Source organism: Aotus nancymaae, unplaced genomic scaffold (assembly GCF_030222135.1).
Source record: "Aotus nancymaae isolate 86718 unplaced genomic scaffold, 86718_ANA_hifiasm-v0.15.2.pri h1tg000018l, whole genome shotgun sequence".
Classification (NCBI taxonomy): Eukaryota; Metazoa; Chordata; class Mammalia; order Primates; family Aotidae; genus Aotus; species Aotus nancymaae.
Window position 1 is genome coordinate 17981784 of NW_026988430.1, and position 18634 is coordinate 18000417.

Below are 18634 nucleotides of genomic sequence, written 5' to 3' on the forward strand. Positions count from 1 at the left end.
CCAGCTAGCTTCCCCAATCCTCTTTCTCGGAGGTTCTTCTGTGATTAACCATTAGGAAACTCATGAGCAAAGACAGGAGTCTAGAATTTCAGGATCTCCCACTACCTGCTGGCTCTCTGCAACCTAAGCCCCGCCGAGGCCTGCGCTGCCCTCTCCACCCGGCTGCTGTGAGGCGCAAAAGAGTCTAAGGATTTAACCAAGTTCCTTCCTCCATCTTCAGGCCTCCCTCCCTCAGCGCCCGCGGCCCGCCACGCCCCGGCGCTAGAACCTGCTGCACCACCCCGCCTCAGGAGACAGGTCCCGCAGCGCAGGTGTGTCCCTCTCCCCGCCGGGGGCCGGGCAGCGGCTTCCGGGCTCTCCTGGCGCCTGCACTGAGCAGGGCGTCGCCCTGATGTTAGGCGACCTCACCCCGTCACGACCCGGGGTAGAAAGCTAAAGGAGGGAGCCATCCGCCCACCCCAGGGGCGGTCCCAGCACCCCAGTGGGGGACTGCTGCCTCCGCGCTGGGCCTCTGTGTACGTTCGGGAACCCAGAGTTCAACCTCTCTTCCCTGCCAACTACAAAAACCCAGCGCCCCGGGACCCCTTTCCGGAGCCGGAGTCGGCGGCCGGGCGCTGCTGGCGGGGCCGGGAGAGTTAATTCCAACTGCCTCTGGGCGATTCTGGGGACCAGAGCGCCAAGAGCGCCTCCCATTGGTCGCGGAGCCGGCTCGGCGCTGATTGGCTGAGGATCTCGTCTGTGCCTCTTGGAGGCTCCCCATTGGTCCGCGCTCCAGTGGCTGGAGTGTGGCGGCCCGGCCTCCGCAGGTTACCCAAGGTTGAAGCTGCTACGAGCTCCGGCGGCTTCCTGGGGACGCTCATGCCTGGCCAGAGTCCTGACTTCTTTCTCGGATCCAGATCTCGTTGCTGTCTCGAGGAAATCACCGGCTCTTCTCCCGGATCCTTTTCTTCTCTAACCTGCTGCCTTTCTTTCTCCTGCCTCCCTGGCTTCCATCTCCCAACTCCGCGGTTCCCTCCTCTACTCCCCTGCCCCCGTCGCCCACCATCCTGAGCCATCCCACCTGCAGCCTTCTGTCTTTTGCTCCTCCTTGACCTCAGATCCCTTGACAAGGAGGGCTCTGCTATAGCATTCTCACCAGAGTCTCCCAAATTTTTCCCTCTTCCCTCCTTGCCAGCTCCTGACTCACAGATCCCAGCTGACGTTTGACCACTTGACATTTGACCCTAACACCCTTGACTGCAAACCTAAATTCTTACCTTCTGCAACCTGTACTGCTGAAACAGGTCTTCCCTTGTCTTCCAACCCCCCTTTCTGCCACCCATTTTGACTTTCTTACTCTTGGGCCAGTTCCTGCTACAGCTATCCCACCATGGACTTCTTGATGAGTGGCCTGGCAGCCTGCGGCGCCTGTGTATTCACCAATCCCCTTGAGGTGGTGAAGACCAGGATGCAGTTGCAGGGAGAACTGAAGGCCCCTGGCACATACCAGCGGCACTACCGAAATGTCTTCCATGCCTTCATCACCATCGGCAAGGTGGATGGCCTGGCCGCCCTGCAGAAAGGCCTGGCCCCTGCCCTCATATACCAGTTCCTGATGAATGGCATCCGACTGGGCACCTATGGGCTGGCTGAGGCTAGGGGCTACCTGCACACAGCTGAAGGCACCCACAGTCCTGCCCGAAGCGCAGCAGCTGGGGCCATGGCTGGAGTCATGGGAGCCTACTTGGGGAGCCCCATCTACATGGTAAGAAGAGGGCTCTTGCCTGGGACCTTCAGGGCAGATCCTTTGGTGTAGGATAGGAACCTGGTCTTTCCCAGGGCCATAGGTGGCAGGGTGCTGCTCCACTGCCATCAGGGAAAGGCATCAGGAAAGTGCTGGTAGGCTCTGGAGTCTTCTGATCTGCCCTATATACAGCCATCTGATGGACATAATTGAATGTATTGATTAAGACTGTGGGCTTTGGAATCAGCCTTTCTGAAACTAAAATCCTGGCTTTGAAAATTACTAACTGTTGAGCTTCAGTTGCCACATCTGTAAAATGGTGATCATTGTAGTGCCCTTTTTGTGTGATTATTGGGAGGACTGAGGGAGACAAATGAGGTATACATGAAAGCACTAGTGGGAATCCTGGCAGATAGTAAGCATTTGGTAGCATTGCTTTTATTATTATGTCTTGATGTTGAGGTCGGATTTGTGTGGTGGAGGATAAGGAATTTAAATAACATACATCAGAGAGTGTAGGGATTGGGAAGATCCTGGGCATCACAGAATTACAATCTCACCGTCTGCCCACTTGAGTTGTCTGGTATAAGTGAAGGGTCAAGAGCCTGAGGCTGCTAAGACTAGGCCCTGCTCAGTGCTTCTAAGAACAAAAGAGCAGTAGTCTGTTCTGTAGCAGAAGCAGTCTGGTCTCATTCTCAGAGTGTGAGTTTCAGGGACAGTGGTCTCTCCAAAGTCAGCCAGATACCCCTATGGGGATTGGGGGATAAAGTGCAAGTTTTGCCCAGAGTCTGATGGGTAGCCTGATAGAAGTGGTGGCTGGAGATCCAGCCTGGGAATGAGCTGGTATGAAAGGCTGGACACCCAGGTCTTGCCTAACAGTCTGAGAGGAAATATTACCACTCTCCAACCACTCTACCCCCCACTGCTAGCCCCAAGGGAAGGAGGATATGGAGGGGGTGGGGTGTCTTGCAGTGCTGGGAGATCCATCCTCCTGGGGCTGGAGCCAAGAGACAGAGTCTCCTGACCAATTTGTTAAGTGGGAACAACAATCATTATCAGATTAAAAGGATATTCATTGCTGAACACCCTAGAGGAAGTGTGAGGGGGTCAGACATTTGGGTCTGAGGTAGGAGGATGGCCACTGAGGCAAAGGCTATGATACTCTCTTGTTCCCAGGTGAAGACACATCTGCAGGCACAGGCAGCCTCAGAAATTGCTGTAGGGCACCAGTATAAGCATCAGGTGAGGGTTCCCAAGTCTGCCTAAGTCCCGGACCATCCTCTCTCTTCCCCCTCTAGCATTCTGCCTGCACCCACAGCTCCAACCCCAGCCACTGCTCTGTCCAACCCATCAGTTCTATCCCATTTTGCCCCTAGAGCCTATCCAGACCCTCTTTCCTTTTTTTTAGACGGAGTCTCTCTGTTGTCTAGGGTGAAGTGCAGTGGCAAGATCTCAGCTCACTGAAACCTTCACCTCCTGGGTTCAAGCGATTCTGCCTCAGCCTCCCAAGTAGCTGGGACTGTAGGTGTGCACCACCATGCCCAGCTATTTCTTTTCTTTTCTTTTCTTTTTTGAGACGGAGTCTCTCTCTGTCACCCAAGCTGCAGTGTGGTGGTGCAATCATGGCTCACTGCAACCTCGGCTCACTGCAACCTCCACCTCCCGGGTTCAAGCGATTCTCCTGCCTCAGCCTCCTGAGTAGCTGGGATTACAGGCTCACACCAGCACACCTGGCTAATTTTTGTATTTTTAGTAGAGATGGGGTTTCACCATGTTTGTCAGGCTGGTGTCGAACTCCTGACCTCAGGTGATCTGCCAACCTCAGCTTCCCAAACTGCTGCGATTACAGGTGTGAGCCATCGCGCCCGGCAATTTCTGTATTTTTAAGAGAGACAGGGTTTCACAAGTTGGCCAGGCTGGTCTCAAACTCCTGACCTCAGGTGATCCACCTGCCTTGGCCTTCCAAAGTGCTGGGATTACAGGAGCGAGCCACAGCACCTGGTGCCTCTTTCCAATATGTACTCCAGTTCCTCTAATTTCCTGCCTATTTCTCCTGACCCATGAATATCCTCACTTCCACACATCCCGCCCCAGTTCTTGGGTGGCCAGGGAGGAACAATGGGGTGACTAGACAACCAAGGGCCCACATTCTGGCTCCAAGCCCACATTGAACTGTTGTCTAGACACCAGGTTCCTGTTAAGGACCCATCCTTGGCAGTGTTAGGAGGTGGCAGCCCCTGATACTGGGGTGACTGAACCCTGCCCCCGGTCTTCCCCACACTAGGGCATGTTTCAAGCGCTAACCGAGATTGGCCAGAAACATGGTCTGGTGGGGTTGTGGCGTGGGGCTCTGGGCGGCCTGCCCCGAGTTATCATCGGTTCCTCCACCCAGCTGTGCACCTTCTCATCCACCAAGGACCTCCTGAGCCAGTGGGAGGTACTGCCTGGGAAATGGGTGGGTCTGTTTCGGGAAGGGGAGAATGGGAGGGCAAGCTGCACTGGGCCCTGGAGGGGATGGTGCCCAACATTCAAAGGTGAGGGAGTGGCAGGAGGACTTGGAGGTCACTGACTCTAATTTAGACCCTTCCCGCAGTTCTCTTGTCACTTCCTCCCAGAAGGGGTACCTGAGCCTTCAGGGGACTCTGGCCTTCCTCCTTCTCAGTGTTTTTGCACTGTTACAACTGGTGCAGTGGAAGCTCCCTGAGTTACCAGCATCTGTGTCCACAGGGCAGGGACTGTCCTGTCCTTGGGGTGGAATGGTTGACTGATTGACAATGCTCTTCCTCTCCACCCCCTTAGATCTTTCCTCCCCAGAGCTGGAAATTGGCTCTGGTGGCTGCCATGGTGAGTGGCATTGCAGTGGTTTTGGCCATGGCACCCTTTGATGTGGCCTGCACAAGGCTCTACAACCAGCCCACAAATGCACAAGGCAAGGTAAGGAAGTGCTCTGGGAGGCAGGCAGGGAAACAGGGGATGGGGGAGGCAGATTGAGGGTACAGGTGGGATAGCCTAAAATGCAGCCTGCAGAGGCATGGGCTCTGACAAACTCCTTCTCTGTGCTCTCCCTCCCTCTCTGACGTGCTCTCAGGGCCTCATGTACCGGGGGATACTGGACGCTCTGCTGCAGACAGCTCGGACCGAGGGCATTTTTGGCATGTACAAGGGTATAGGTGCCTCCTACTTCCGCCTTGGCCCCCACACCATCCTCTCCCTCTTCTTCTGGGACCAGCTGCGCTCCGTCTACTACACATACGCTAAATAACAGCCTCTCTCCCACACTCCACCACATCAGCACTCTTTGGCCACTTGTGCCTCCACCACTATGTCCTGGTAACTACTGGTTAGATGACCTTTCATCCATCCATGGGGGACAGCCAACCCCACTCCCCATCTGTTCTCAGGGTTCAATCACAAGAAATGAGTTTCCCTCCTTTCCTTGGGTGTTGCTTTAAACCTTCCCTACCCATGCCCTGTACACTTCACACCCCTCTCTCAGGACTGAGCCAGTCATTCCAAAGTGTACTTTCTCCCTGTCTCTACTGCCATCCTTGAGTCCCTCCTCCTCCCATGCACAGCTTTAAACTCCTCCCTCCAAAATCAAAGGGAATTGGGGGGACCCAGGCGTCCTGTTAAGAGTCAAAGGCACAGAGATTATCTTGATTATAAAGCAAGTTTATTCTGAAAAGGGCTTGTCTTATGTTTATGCACAGGGAAGAAATAAGAGGAACCCAGATATTCAACCTCTTTTCCCCCTCACAGAACCAAGTCCCCAAGTCCTCAGCAACATCGTGCAGTGCTTCAGCGCCTTTACTGGGGACCAAAGATGTTGGGATCATGAAGGGTCAGACTGGTCACCAGCTGTTCAAATTCACCCAGGCTCCAGGGTGGAGGTGACAGATTTTCAGGGCCAAGAGATGACCTGTTGTCAGTGCTTGGGGTGGGGAAACAGATGGAGAGAGAACATCATCCAGTCCTGAGGTTTGGAAATTGCCAATTCCTGTTCCCCAGAGGACCCGAGTATCAGTGTCCCCAAACCTCTGGCCCATTCCTGCTTCCTTGGAGGACCCCACCAGTGAGTCTCGCTGTTCTGTCCCTCCCAGCCCGATTCTCCTGGGAACCCAGTCATGAACACCCGCCCATTCCTTCCTCCTTACAGGGGCTGATTGAAGGTGAGCAAAAGATCAGTCTGGTATTGGGGCAGCCGCAGCAAGGCCTGATGTAGTGTCACGTCCTTTGCTACCTAAGGGCATCAGAGTCAGGATGCTTACCTGGATCTCTGGTGCCGCCCCCCTTGCCCTTCCAGGACATTGCACACTCCAGGGCCCTCACCTGCTGGTTTTCCTTAGCTACCTGCTGCTTGCCAGAGAGGACCCAGGCTTCTTGACAGCAGCCCCTCAGGGCCAGGTTCTCCAAACTGAGAGGCTGAACAGACTCCACATGGACAGCCCTAGCCCCCTGCACACCACCAACATCCTCAAAGTGGTACCTGGAGTGGGGAAGCAGGGTCAGGAAGGGACATCTCTGGCCGCCTCCCCAGAAGCATCTTCGCTCCCTGCCCCTGCATGGTCTCACCGCACCGATGAACTGTGGGCTGCGGGCCGCGCCCACTGCCCCGGTTCCGGCCCTGCCATTGTACAGCCCGGGGCCCTTCCCTCACCGCGCAGCCCCTTCTCCCAGCACGTGGGCCTGCAGCTCGAGAAGTTCCACAATCAGGCTCTGGTCCGTCACGGGATGGCAGAAAACTTCTTGATTGTCCGGGACCGGTCGGAGGTCACTGGAGTGAGGCGAGGCCGACCCTGGTTGACCCCGGTCTCTTCCCACTACCCACCCAGTCAGCCGCCACTGGGCGCCCCGGCCTTCTCACCTTACGTCAATGGCCCCGGTGGGGAGGATGGCGGAAAAGGCGCCCCCGAACAGCGGGCAGTCTCTCGTGGGCTCCATGGGCCTAAGGCTAGGTTATGGGCATTCGAAAGGTTTAAAAGAAACCCACGTTGTGTCACGTGGCATCGGCTCCCTGGGTTTCGCAGCGGCCCCCTCCACCTGGGTCTGGCTTAGCTCCGCGACCCTTTAAGGTTTGGCTCCGCCCCGCGCTCTCTCTGGCCAATCGGCGCTGGGGCCCTGGGGGCGGGGCTCAGCGGCGTTGCTCCGGAAGCCGCGCTCTTTGGAGGGCGCCAGGCGGGACCGCTGGGTCTGGCTTGGGGTTTGGACCTCGGGTTGGTGGTCACTAGCATGCCCCCGCCAGCCTCCTCTTGACTGTTTGGTTGATTGACAGGGTCTCACTCTGTCGCCTAGGCTGGAACGCAGTGGCACGATCACAACTCACTGCAGTCTCCACCTCCAGGACTCAAGCGATACTCCTGCCTCAGCCTCCCAAGTAGCTCCTGCTCCCGTCACCAGGCCCCGCGAAATTTTTAATTATTTGTAGAGGCGGGGTGGGGGATGTCTCCCTATCTTGGCCAGGCTGGTCTCAAACTCCTGGGCTCAAGCAATCCTTCCGCCTCAGCTTCCCTAAGTGCTGGAATTACAGGCAAGAGCCACCGTGCCTGGCCTCCTCCTTTTCAAGTGGTCACACCTTCCAAGAAGGTTGCTTGAGGCCCTCCTGAGGGGCAGATGCTTGTCAAAGGGGCCAACGTCTAGGTAGGGTCTTTTGAGTCAGGGAAGAATAGTTTCACAGTGTTCTGGGCCTCTGAACGACGAATGGGCTGCCACCCAGACCGCTAATTCACAGATTCGATGTTGGGAATTAGGGGAACAATGGATCCAGGTTAGGATTCTGGTCTCACACCTTCCTGAAAGTGAGACCCAACCTGGGTATTAGAAATCTAATCCCCCTCAAATCTTTGCTTTGGGAATGCTCCCGGGCGGGTGCAACCCCACCCCCAGCTCTGCACACCTGTACAGAAGTACAGATTAAATGCTCTTTTGTTTTTCTTTTACAGATTTGTTGTGTTCTTAAAGCTTTAGCTTCACTATATCCTTCCAGTTAATTTATCTATTCATCTTTGATCCCCAGCACCTGGCACAGTGTTTGGAGCGTAACAGACCTAATACATATTGTTGAGTGATTGAGTAAAGCTCAGTGCAGGTATCTGGAACCCAGGAGATCACCCATACCCTTATGGATTCTAGATGTCACCTATGTCCCAGCCAAGAACTGGGCAAGAGGATTCTGATCTTGAGGGTTCCAAGTGCTGACCATACCTCTGGACCCTAATGATTGAGTGAAATGAAGCCAAAGGGCACATATTTATTGGTCTCTTACCTTGCCAGGCCCTACGTGAAAGGCTGGAGATGCAAAGACATTTAGGACACAGCCCCTGATACCTCACTGAAGGTGTAAAAGGAACAGTGGAACACACTTTGAGTCTTTTTTTTTTTTTTTTGAGAGGCGTTTCACTGTTGCCAGGGCTAGACTGTAGTGGTACAGTTGTAGCTCACTGCAGCCCTAACCTTGTGTGCTCAAGCCATCCTCCTGCCTCAGCCTCCTGAGTAGCTGGGACTACAGGCACACACAACCATGCTCAGGTAATTTTTGTGTTTTTGTTTTTTTTTTTAAGAGATGGAGTCTTACTGTGTTGCCCAGGCTGGTCTTGGACTTCTGGTCTCAAGAGATTCTTCTGCCTTGGCCTCCCAAAGTGCTGGGATTACAAACATGAGCCACCATGCCTGGCCCACACTTTGAGTCTTAAGGGTTGACTTAGAGAATTCAGTAGGACATCCTAGGGGTATTCTAGCTGGGGGAACATCAGGAGCAGAAACTTGGAGATGAGAGTACATGTTTTAAGGAAAGCAGGTGTATCAGTTTGGCAAGGGAGGGTAGGATGGGAATGGGTGGCAGGGAGCTGCGAAATAGGGATGCAGCGTTTTTGTAGTGAACACTAAGGAGCTTGACTCCTCATTTCTTACTACAGCTATCAGACTTCTGAGTCTCATTTTCTCATGTCTAAAATGCTGTTGGGGGTCAGGCACCGTAGCTAAGGCCTGTAATCCCAGCACTTTGGGAGGCCAAGGTGGGCGGATCACGTGAGGTCAGGAGTTCAAGACTAGCCTGGTCAAAATGACGAAACCCCATCTCTACTAAAAATACAAAAATTAGCCATGCATGGTGGCAGGCACCTGTAATCCCAGCTACTAGGGAGGCTAAGGCAAGAAAATCACTTGAACCCAAGAGGCAGAGGCTGCAATGAGCCAAGACTGGGCCACTGCACTCCAGCTTGGGCAACAGAGCAAGATTCCATATCAAAAATGAAATAAAATAAAATGCTGTTAGGAAGAAATGAGATAATGTATGTAGTTGAGTCTGAACCTATTTCTGGATGAAGAGAGTGGAATATGTTTGCTATGTGAGGAATTTGAAAGAGCAGGGGCATTACAGGCTCCAGAGGGAGAGAAGGAACCCAGCCATGGGAAACAAAAGGAGCCAGGTCAGAGGGGTACACCCCATGCTGCTTTTCTGGGATAATGAGTAACAGAGCTCTCTGTCCTTTCCTGCCAGCCTGCTCTCCACCCCCGTTCCCCACCAGGGGCAATACCAGCTCTGGCTGCTTTGGGACCAGTCAAGCAGGTGGAGTCCTTGGAAAGGGACCTACAAGGACATAGAAGTTAACAGGGTGCCTGCACTGGCCATAAGGGAGTGTGGAGGCCTATTACATGGGTCCAGAAGAGGTCACACTAGGTCAGGGAGACGGAGAAAAAAGCACCCCCAACTTAGTCATTTTGGGTATCTGGCACGTCTCTGTTCTGCCATGAGCCCTGTGCAGCTAGGGACTCCTGGCCCTCCACAATTCTGTGGGTTCTTGGGGGAGGGGTTAGACGGGCTCTTCCGGGTGGTAGGAAATAGAAGTGACAGAGTGCTCAGCCAGACCTCCTCTGGATGAATGGGGTGGAAGGCCACCCTCACTTGGCAAATTCCCACGCTTGGCTCCAGTTCCCCTTCTCCCTTCACCTCTTTTTTTGTGCCCATCACTTCTGCTGGCCCTGCCCACTGTTGACTCCCTCAAGTGTTCAAATTCCAACTTCCCAAGGGACAGGATCTAATTGGGTCAATGAGTTGTCATTCAATCTGAAAGTACCTATTTGGCAGGCTCTCCTGCTTGGCCGCTCCTCAGGCTACCACCCAGACACAAGGGAGATCTCTGGTCCAGCTGGCTGCAGCTAGGATGATGAGTATCAGAGGACGAATCTCAGTAGAGAGATGGCCAGCAGCCACTTTTCTCAGGAGAATGACAGGGGATGACTGACTGTCAGCACACTGGTTGCTAGTAGGCCTGCAACTGACTGATTCTGTACACCTGGGACATTCCCTTATCCAGTGCCCTGCATGCAATTGATGCAGTTGTTTGCTTTGGAGACAAGAGTCCTAGAGACTCTCCCCTTTAGAGCACCAAGAGATGGACTCAGATCAGAGAGACTACACAACACCCAAAGTCAAGCACCCCTTTGAGGAGAGGTAGGGCAATGAATGTTTCTATTAAGCAGGGGTTTGCATCTTCTTTTCTACCGTGGACTGCTTTGGTAATTTTGTGAAGCCTGTGATCACCTATTCGGCATAATGTTATTGTTATTTTTATTCTCACTTTTTTTGAGACAGGCTCTCATTCTGTCACCCAGGCTGGAGTGCAGTGGCACGATAATGGCTTACTACAGCCTCAACCTCCTGGGCTCAAGCCGTTCTCCCGCCTCAGCCTCTCAAAGAGATTACAGGCATGGGCCAGGTGCTGTGGCTCATGCCTGTAATCCTAGCACTTTGGGAGGCCGAGGTGGGCAGATTGCTTGAGCTCAGGAGTTGGAGACCAACCTAGACAACAAAGTGAGACCCTGTCTCTTTAAAAAAAAAAAAAATTAGCTGGGCATGGTGGCACATGCCTGTAGTGCCAGCTACTTGGGAGGCCAAGGTGGGAGGATAGCTTGAGCCTGGGAGACAGAGGTTGTACTGAACCAAGATCACACCACTGCACTCCAGCCTGGTCGACAGAGCCAGACTCTTTCTCAAAAAACAAAAAAGAAAATTGAGGGAGGAGGAGGTGAGGCAAAAAAAAGAAAAAAGAAAAAAAAAAAAGAAAATTAAGGCCAAGCATGGTGGCTCAGCCTATAATCCCAGCACTTTGGGAGGCTGAGGCGGACAGATCACCTGAGGCCAGGAGTTCAAGACCAGCCTGACCAACATGGTGAAACCCCGTCTCTACTAAAAATACAAAATTAGCCAGGCACGATGGTGCATGCCTGTAATCCCAGCTACTGGGGAGGCTGAAGCAGGAGAATCGCTTGACCCTGGGAGGTGGATGTTGTGGTGAGCCGAGATCGTGCCGTTGCACTCCAGCCTGGGTGACAAGAGCAAGACTCCATCTTAATAAATAAATAAATAAATATAAATTTAAAAAGAAAATTAAACCCAGGCTGGGCGTGGTGGCTGACACCTATAATCCCAGCACTTTGGGAGGCCGAGGCGGGTGGATCACGAAGTCAGGAGTTCAAGACCAGCCTGGACAAGATGGTGAAAACCTGTCTCTACTAAAAATATTTTTAAAATAGCCAGGTGTGGTGGCGGGCACCTGTAATCCCAGTTACTCCGGAGGCTGAGGCAGAGAATTGCTTGAACCGGGGAGGTGGAGGTTGCAGTAAGCCAAGATTGTGCTACTGCACTGTAGCCTGGGTGACCGAGTGAGACTCCATCTCAAAAAAAAAAAAAAGAAAAAAAAGAGAAGAAAATTAAGCCCAGATATTTGATAGAGTACAAGTCTACTGCTTTGTTATCATATTAACTAGATCTAGCAGCAGCAAGTCTAATAAATGTAAACTAGTGATGCACACCAATTATCGTTCAAGAGATCCACAGCCATTCTAAAGTGAGCATATCTGTAACTGCTATTGTGATGAAACAATAGGTACTGCTAACACTACTATGGTTTGTTACCTAAATTCACAGTGAAGGGAAATGCTAAATTTCAGTTAAGAGGTTATGGAAAACATGGCTCTATGCAGTGGCTCACCCCTGTAATCCCAATACTATGGGAGGCCCAGGAGGGAGGACTGCTTGAGCCCAGGAGTTTGAGACCAGGCTGGACAACATGACAGAACCCCATCTCTAAAAAAATATATAAAAATTAGTTGAGCATGGTGACTCACACCTCCCAGCTACCGGGGAGGCTGAGGTAGGAGGATTGCTTCAGCCTGGGAACTTGAGGCTGCAGTGAGTCAGCATCATGCCACTGCACTCCAGCCTCCTGGGTGACAGAGGGAGACCCTGTCTCAAAAAAAAAAAAAAAAAAAAAAAGCCAGTAATGGTGATATAAACCTGTGGTATCAGCTACTTGGGAGGCTGAGGTAGAAGGATGGCTTGAGCTGGAAGATTGAGGCTGTGCCTGGTGGGAGACCCTTTCTCAAAATATATATACATATTGAAAATAAGGCCGGGTTTGGTGGCTCATGCCTGTAATTCCAGCACTTTGGGAGGCCAAGGCAGGCAGATCATGAGGTTAGAAGTTCGAGACCAGGGCCGGGCGCGGTGGCTCAAGCCTGTAATCCCAGCACTTTGGGAGGCCGAGGCGGGTGGATCACAAGGTCAAGAGATCGAGACCATCCTGGTCAACATGGTGAAACCCTGTCTCTACTAATACAAAAAATTAGCTGGGCACGGTGGCGCGTGCCTGTAATCCCAGCTACTCAGGAGGCTGAGGCAGGAGAATTGCCTGAACCCAGGAGGCGGAGGTTGGGGTGAGCCGAGATCGCGCCATTGCACTCCAGCCTGGGTAACGAGCGAAACTCCGCCTCAAAAAAAAAAAAAAAAAAAAAGAAGAAGTTCGAGACCAGCCTGGCCAACATGGTGAAACCCCATCTCTACTAAAGATACAAAAAATTAGCCGAATGTGGTGGTGCACACCAGTAATCCCAGCTACTTGGGAGGCTGAGGCAGAGAATCACTTAAACCCAGGAGGGGAAGGTTGCAGTGAGCCTAGATCACACCATTGCACTTCATCCAGCCTGGGTGACAGGGTGAGACTCCATCTCAAAAAAAAAGGAAAAGAAAAGAAAGATGGGCTGGGTGCAGTGGCTCACAGCTGTAATCCTAGCACTTTGGGAGGCTGAGGTGGGTGGATCACTTGAGGTCAGAAGTTTGAGACCAGCCTGACCAACATGAAGAAACTCTGTCTCTACTAAAAATACAAAATTTAGCTGGGTATGGTGGCATGCACCTGTAATCCCAGCTACCTGGGAGGCTGAAGCAGGAGAATCGCTTGAACCAAGAGGCAGAGGTTGCAGTGAGCCGAGATCGCGCCATTGCACTCCAGCCTGGGCGACAAGAGCAAAACTCCATCTCAATAAAAAAAGACAGAAAAGAAAGATGAAATCAGGCATGATGGTATTTTGTATATTTAGCCCTGCACTAGGCTCTAGGGGAGGGTCTAAAAATGGTAAGACATGGCGCTTCTTTCTGGGCCTTCAGCCTGAGCAGGGAGAGCTAGGGCATGCTACAGTTCATTTCTTCTAAGGAGGTCTAGTTGGTGGCCCTACTTAGTCACCAGCTGAGAAACCTGTCTTGGGGAGATGCTCAGGATTGTGTGGCAATCAGTGGTAGCCACAGTAGATTAACACACAAAGGCCTGCTATAATGAAGTTAGTGTCTGAGGAAGACCAGTGTGTTCTTGTGTTTGGGACAATTCTGTGCCTGTCACCCAGTCCTTTCCCTGGAAATTTGCAGCCCCATATCCCATTATTTTCCCCTAACAGTCTTTTTTTTTCTTTTTCGAGACAGAGTCTTGCTCTGTCACCCAGGCTGGAGTGCATTGGTGCGATCTTGGTTCACTGCAAGCTCCACCCTCCAGGTTCAAGGGATTCTTCTGACTCAGCCTCCTGAGTAGCTGGGATACAGGCATGTTCCACCACTCCTGGCTAATTTTTGTATTTTTAGCAGAGATGGGGTTTCACCATGTTGGCCAGGTTGGTCTCGAACTCCTGACTTCAGGTGATCCACCTGCCTTAACCTCCCAAATGCTGGGATTACAGGCATGAGCCACTGTGCCCTGCCGTTTTCCCCTTATGGTCTGTGTGCTAGGCACTCTGAACTTTTTTTTCAGTCTGTTGACTGAGTCAACCTCTTTCATGCCTCTGGGCATTTGCACATGAGTTGCCCTCTGCCTAGAACCTTCTTTCCCTCTTCTTCCCTGGCTAGTTTATCCTCAGATCTCCAGAAAACATTTCTGGATTAACTGCTGGCTCCTGTGCGGCTATGCTCCTGTCACCACTGCAGGCACCTCGGTATAATGCACTAAGCACCAGGAGGGAGGGATCCATGTTCATCTTTTCACCATCAACTTCCCACTGACTTGTACAGGCCTTCCCTGACCTGTATTAGTTAAGAGATAGGTTATTTAGCAATTAGGCCCTGTTACAAGATGTTGTACAATAAAGAACTTGACTGGGCCAGGCACAGTGGATCAGCCTGTAATTGCAACACTTTGGGAGATTAAGGTGGGAGAATCACTTGAGCCCAGGAATTCGAGACCAGCCTGGGCAATGTCGCCACACTCCATCTCAACAAAAAATTTAAACAATTAGCTGGGCATGGTGGTATGCACACCTGTAGTCCCAGGGAGGCTGAAGCAGGAGGATCGCTTCAGTCCAGGATGAACTATGATTACACCACTGCACTCCAGCCTGGGTGACAGAACAAGACTCCATCTCTTTTTATTTTATTTTATTATTATTTTTTATTTTTAGTGCCACATGCCGCCACACTAGACAGAACTAGGCAGGGCCTCACAGGCAAGACGCTATCTCTTAAAAAAAAACAGAAAGGCAGGGCACGGTGGGCTCAAGCCTGTAATCCCAGCACTTTGGGAGGTCTAGGCTGGTGGATCACCTGAGGTCAGGAGTTCAAGACCAGCCTGGCCAATATGGTGAAACCCCGTCTCTACTAAAAATACAAAAATTAGCTGAGCATCGTGGTACGTGCCTGTAATCCCAGCTACTCGGGAGGCTGTGGCAGAAGAATCCCTTGAACCCGGACCCAGGAGGCGGAAGTTGCAGTGAGCCGAGATCTTGCCACTGCACTCCAGCCTGGGTGACAGAGCAAGACTCCGTCTCAAAAAAACAAACAAAAAAACCTAATTGGCCTTTGTACCTTTTTCCTGAAAAACTCTAAATCTGTGGAATTTCCCCTTGTTGGAGTTCTTTATTATTCATGATAGGCCCTAATAGTTTATACTAATGATGTGACTGGTGGTGGGCCCCTACATAGTTTATGCTAAGTACATGAATCAGGATGGGGGAGGGCCATGCCAGAAAGAACAACCATGATTAGAGGATTGGAGCTTTGGCCCAGTTGATATCAGCCCAATAAAACCCCAGTAGGAATTCTGGACGCTGAAGTTCAGTGGGGCTTGCTGAACACACTGATGTGCCAGTGGGTGCTGTGCCCTGACTCCCCAGGAGTCCCCACAGAAGTTTAGATTCTGGGACCTATTTCAACCTTGCCTATGCATATTCTTTTTTTTTTTTTTTTTTTTTTTTTTGATACGGAGTCTTACTCCATTGCTCAGGCTGGAGTGCAATGGTGCGATCTCGGTTCACTGCAGCCTCCACCTCCTGGGTGCAAGTGATTCTCTTGCCTCAGTCTCCTGAGTAGCTGGGATTACAGGCACACACCACTATGTCCAGCTAATTTTTGTATTTTTAGTAGAGACACAGTTTTGCCATGTTTGCCCAAGCTGGTCTCAAACTCCTGACCTCAAGTGATCTGCCTGCCTCGGCCTCCCAAAGTCCTGGGATTACAGGCATGAGCCACCATGCCCAGCCACCTATTCATATTCTTTATAATAAAACCACAATACTGGCTGGGCTTGGTGGCTCACACCTGTAATCCCAGCACTTTGGGAGGCCAAGGCAGGCAGATCATTTGAGGTCAGGAGTAATCCCAACACTTCGGGAGGTTAAGGTAGGAGGTACTGAACTACCTTAGGCGGTAACTCCTGAGGTCAGGAGTTCAAGACCAGCCTGGGCAACATGGTGAAACTCTGTCTCTACTAAAATACAAAAAATTAGCTGGGCATGGCGGCGTGCACCTGTAGTCCCAGCTACACAGGAGGCTGAGGCAGGAGAATCACTTGAACCCAAGAGACGGAGGTTGCAGTGAGCCGAGATCATGCTACTGCACTCCAGCCTGGGCAACAGAGCGAGACTCTGTCTTTAAAAAAAACACACAGCCGGGCGCGGTGGCTCAAGCCTGTAATCCCAGCACTTTGGGAGGCCGAGGCGGGTGGATCACGAGGTCGAGAGATCGAGACCATCCTGGTCAACATTGTGAAACCCCGTCTCTACTAATACAAAAAAAAATTAGCTGGGCACGGTGGCACGTGCCTGTAATCCCAGCTACTCAGGAGGCTGAGGCAGGAGAATTCCCTGAACCCAGGAGGCGGAGGTTGCGGTGAGCCGAGATCGCGCCATTGCACTCCAGCCTGGGTAACAAGAGCGAGACTCCGTCTCAAAAAAAAAAAAAAAAAAAAAACACACACAATACCACAATCATAAGTCTAGTGCTTCTCTGAGTTCTGTGAGCCCTTCTAGTGAATTCTTGAACCTGTGGGGATTGTGGGAACTTCTGAATATATAGCCAGTCAGCCAGTGTGGCTGACCCTGGGACCCCTAAGATTTGTGGCTAGTGTCTGAAGTGAAGACTGTGGCAGTCTGTGGAAGACTCAGACCTTTACTTGTGGGGTCTGACACTAACTCTGGTGGTCAGCACCAAACCTGTACAGTGCGTGTGGAGGGATGAGTCTGCGCCAAGCTGTTGCAGTTAGGAAAGGGAGAGATGAAGCCAGATGAGCAACGTGGAAGGGAAACAATAATATGGGGGCAATGCACAAGGTGGAGGGGAAAGATGAAGAGTGGGTTCCAAGATGGAAGCCTGACCAAGAAGAATGGAGACACCAATGACAGAAAGAGGGAGTTGGAGGGTTTGGCTGTAATTAGGGCAAAGAGGAGAGAGGGCCTTTGTTCTTTGCTGCTAAGTCACAAGATTGGGCACTTTACCCTCTGTCCCCTAGCTCACAACAATGGAGTCCAATTCCTCTGATTCTATCATTCATCCTTTTCAGCATAGGATCATCAGTGCCAGTGCAGCGGGGACCACCGTCCACATGCCAGTGCTCCGTAACATTTCTCCCTAAGGACCCCATGCCCGGAGCCAGCTAAAGGCACACGGACCCACCACCCTCCCGACGAGTGACACATTCCTCCAACTGGATTCTGGCGACCTTTAGTTTTTACTTCTCCACAGACACACGCCCTCCTGCGTCTCATGCCTATCTCTCAACACATATTCTAGAAGCGGGAGGAGGAGGCAATTTGGACACTGTCAAATGGGAGAGGTGGTGTGTGGTGATGGATAGCAACCCTGGTGGCCTGTCCTGAGTCTGGGGGAGAGCCAAGGTGGGGCTCCCATCACAGCTCTTCAGAATCCTATGGGCCCCCTGCAGAGACAGAGGCATGACATAGACAAAGGGAGGAGGACTTTCCTCATCTATCACTGGTCTATGCAAACCTACCCAAAGGCCAAGGGAACTGAGACACTGCAGAAAGAGACGGCCAGGCATGGTGGCTCATGCCTGTAATCCTAGCAGTTTAGGATGCTGAGGTGGACAGATTACCTGAGGTCAGGAGTTCGAAGCCAGCCTGGCCAACGTGGTGAAACGTCATCTCTACTAAAAATACAAAGTTAGGCCAGGCGCGGTGGCTCATGCCTGTAATCCCAGCACCTTGGGAGGCTGAGGTGGGTGGATCACCTGAGGTCGGGAGTGCGAGATCAGCCTGACCAACATGGAGAAACCCCGTCCCTACTAAAAATACAAATTAGCTGGGTGTGGTGGTGGGCGCTTATAATCCCAGCTACTTGGGAGGCCAAGGCAGGAGAATCATTTGAACCCAGGAAGCAGAGGTTGCAGTAAGCTGAGATTGTACCACTGCACTCCAACCTGGGAAACAGAGTGAGACTCCATCTCAAAAAGAGAGAGAGAGAGAGAGACTGACATATCCAGTTTCTCAGAAAGAAACATTTAATAGTGACTTAGAAACAGAAGACAGACAAGCGGCTGCCAGTCAGTCACCCCTGAGTCCCAGGGCACTACTGAAGTCAACTCCTCAGGGAAAGACGCAGAATGCTATGTGAATCTACCCAAGAGCAGGATTTAAGGCCACAGTAGATAAAGTGTCAATCTTAGAGGCATTCCCAGAACAGGGGTTAACCAGAGGATAACATGGCAGATTAGCATCCAAGACGGAGCGGCTTCATCCTCCACAACAAGCCAGGCCAGGATCCCTGTTCTGAAACCCAGTGGAACTGCCCCTTGCTTCATCCCTTGGAACCTCCTAGAAGGTGCCATCCCTCTTGGGAGTCCATGAGGTCCCAGCCTCCAAAGCACCACATAATTTAGCTCTTTTCATCTGCTTTATTTAGCCAAGACCACTTCCTTGTAACTTTCCACAGGTGAGATGTTTGGGAGTGGGAAGGGTTGCTGTACTACATTTGGCAATGATCTAGGGGAGAGAGGAGCTGTGGTGAACAGGTCTGCTTCCTAATCCCTTCTGTTGCCTCGGATCCGTGGGCAGTGGGAAGCTGCTTAACCGGTTAGACTGTTGGGTTAGTCTTGGCCATTCCTTCTCAGCCTCCTCTTTTTCTATCGACCCCTTAAATGTTGGGCTACCAGGCCCTGCACACTCCCCCTAGATAACCTTACCCATCCACATACCAGTGCTTCCCAAATATTCATCTCCATCCCAGACCTCTTCGTTTTTTTTTGTTTTGTTTTTTTTTTTTTGAGACAGAGTCTTGCTCTGTCACACAGACTGGAGTGCAATGGCCCAATTTCAGCTCACTGCAACCTCTGCCTCCCTAGTTCAAGTGATTGATTCTTCTGC

General features: G+C 51.7%; 2 protein-coding genes across 4 annotated transcripts; one reads left to right on the top strand and one right to left on the bottom strand.

Annotated features, from left to right (window-relative positions):
• The first annotated feature begins 727 nt into the window (after positions 1–727).
• SLC25A35 (solute carrier family 25 member 35) lies at positions 728–5397 on the top strand. Of its 2 annotated transcripts, XM_012457562.3 has the most exons (5): positions 730–1744; positions 2900–2965; positions 4008–4160; positions 4523–4657; positions 4812–5397. In XM_012457562.3, the coding sequence occupies exons 1-5, from the start codon at positions 1370–1372 to the stop codon at positions 4983–4985; spliced, it is 903 nt and encodes a 300-aa protein (XP_012312985.1). In that variant the 5' UTR covers positions 730–1369; the 3' UTR covers positions 4986–5397. The 2 variants fall into 2 exon arrangements, with proteins under 2 accessions (XP_012312986.1, XP_012312985.1); XM_012457563.3 differs by lacking the exon at positions 4008–4160 and having other exon boundaries at positions 728–1744.
• Positions 5380–6805, bottom strand: RANGRF (RAN guanine nucleotide release factor). Of its 2 annotated transcripts, XM_012457564.2 has the most exons (5): positions 6588–6805; positions 6381–6497; positions 6053–6209; positions 5878–5963; positions 5380–5654 (listed from the first exon to the last, which is right to left on the bottom strand). In XM_012457564.2, exons 1-5 carry the CDS (start codon positions 6662–6664, stop codon positions 5531–5533), a joined length of 561 nt encoding a protein of 186 aa, XP_012312987.1. In that variant the 5' UTR covers positions 6665–6805; the 3' UTR covers positions 5380–5530. The 2 variants fall into 2 exon arrangements, with proteins under 2 accessions (XP_012312987.1, XP_021530389.1); XM_021674714.2 differs by lacking the exon at positions 5878–5963.
• Between the last annotated feature and the right edge of the window lie 11829 nt (positions 6806–18634).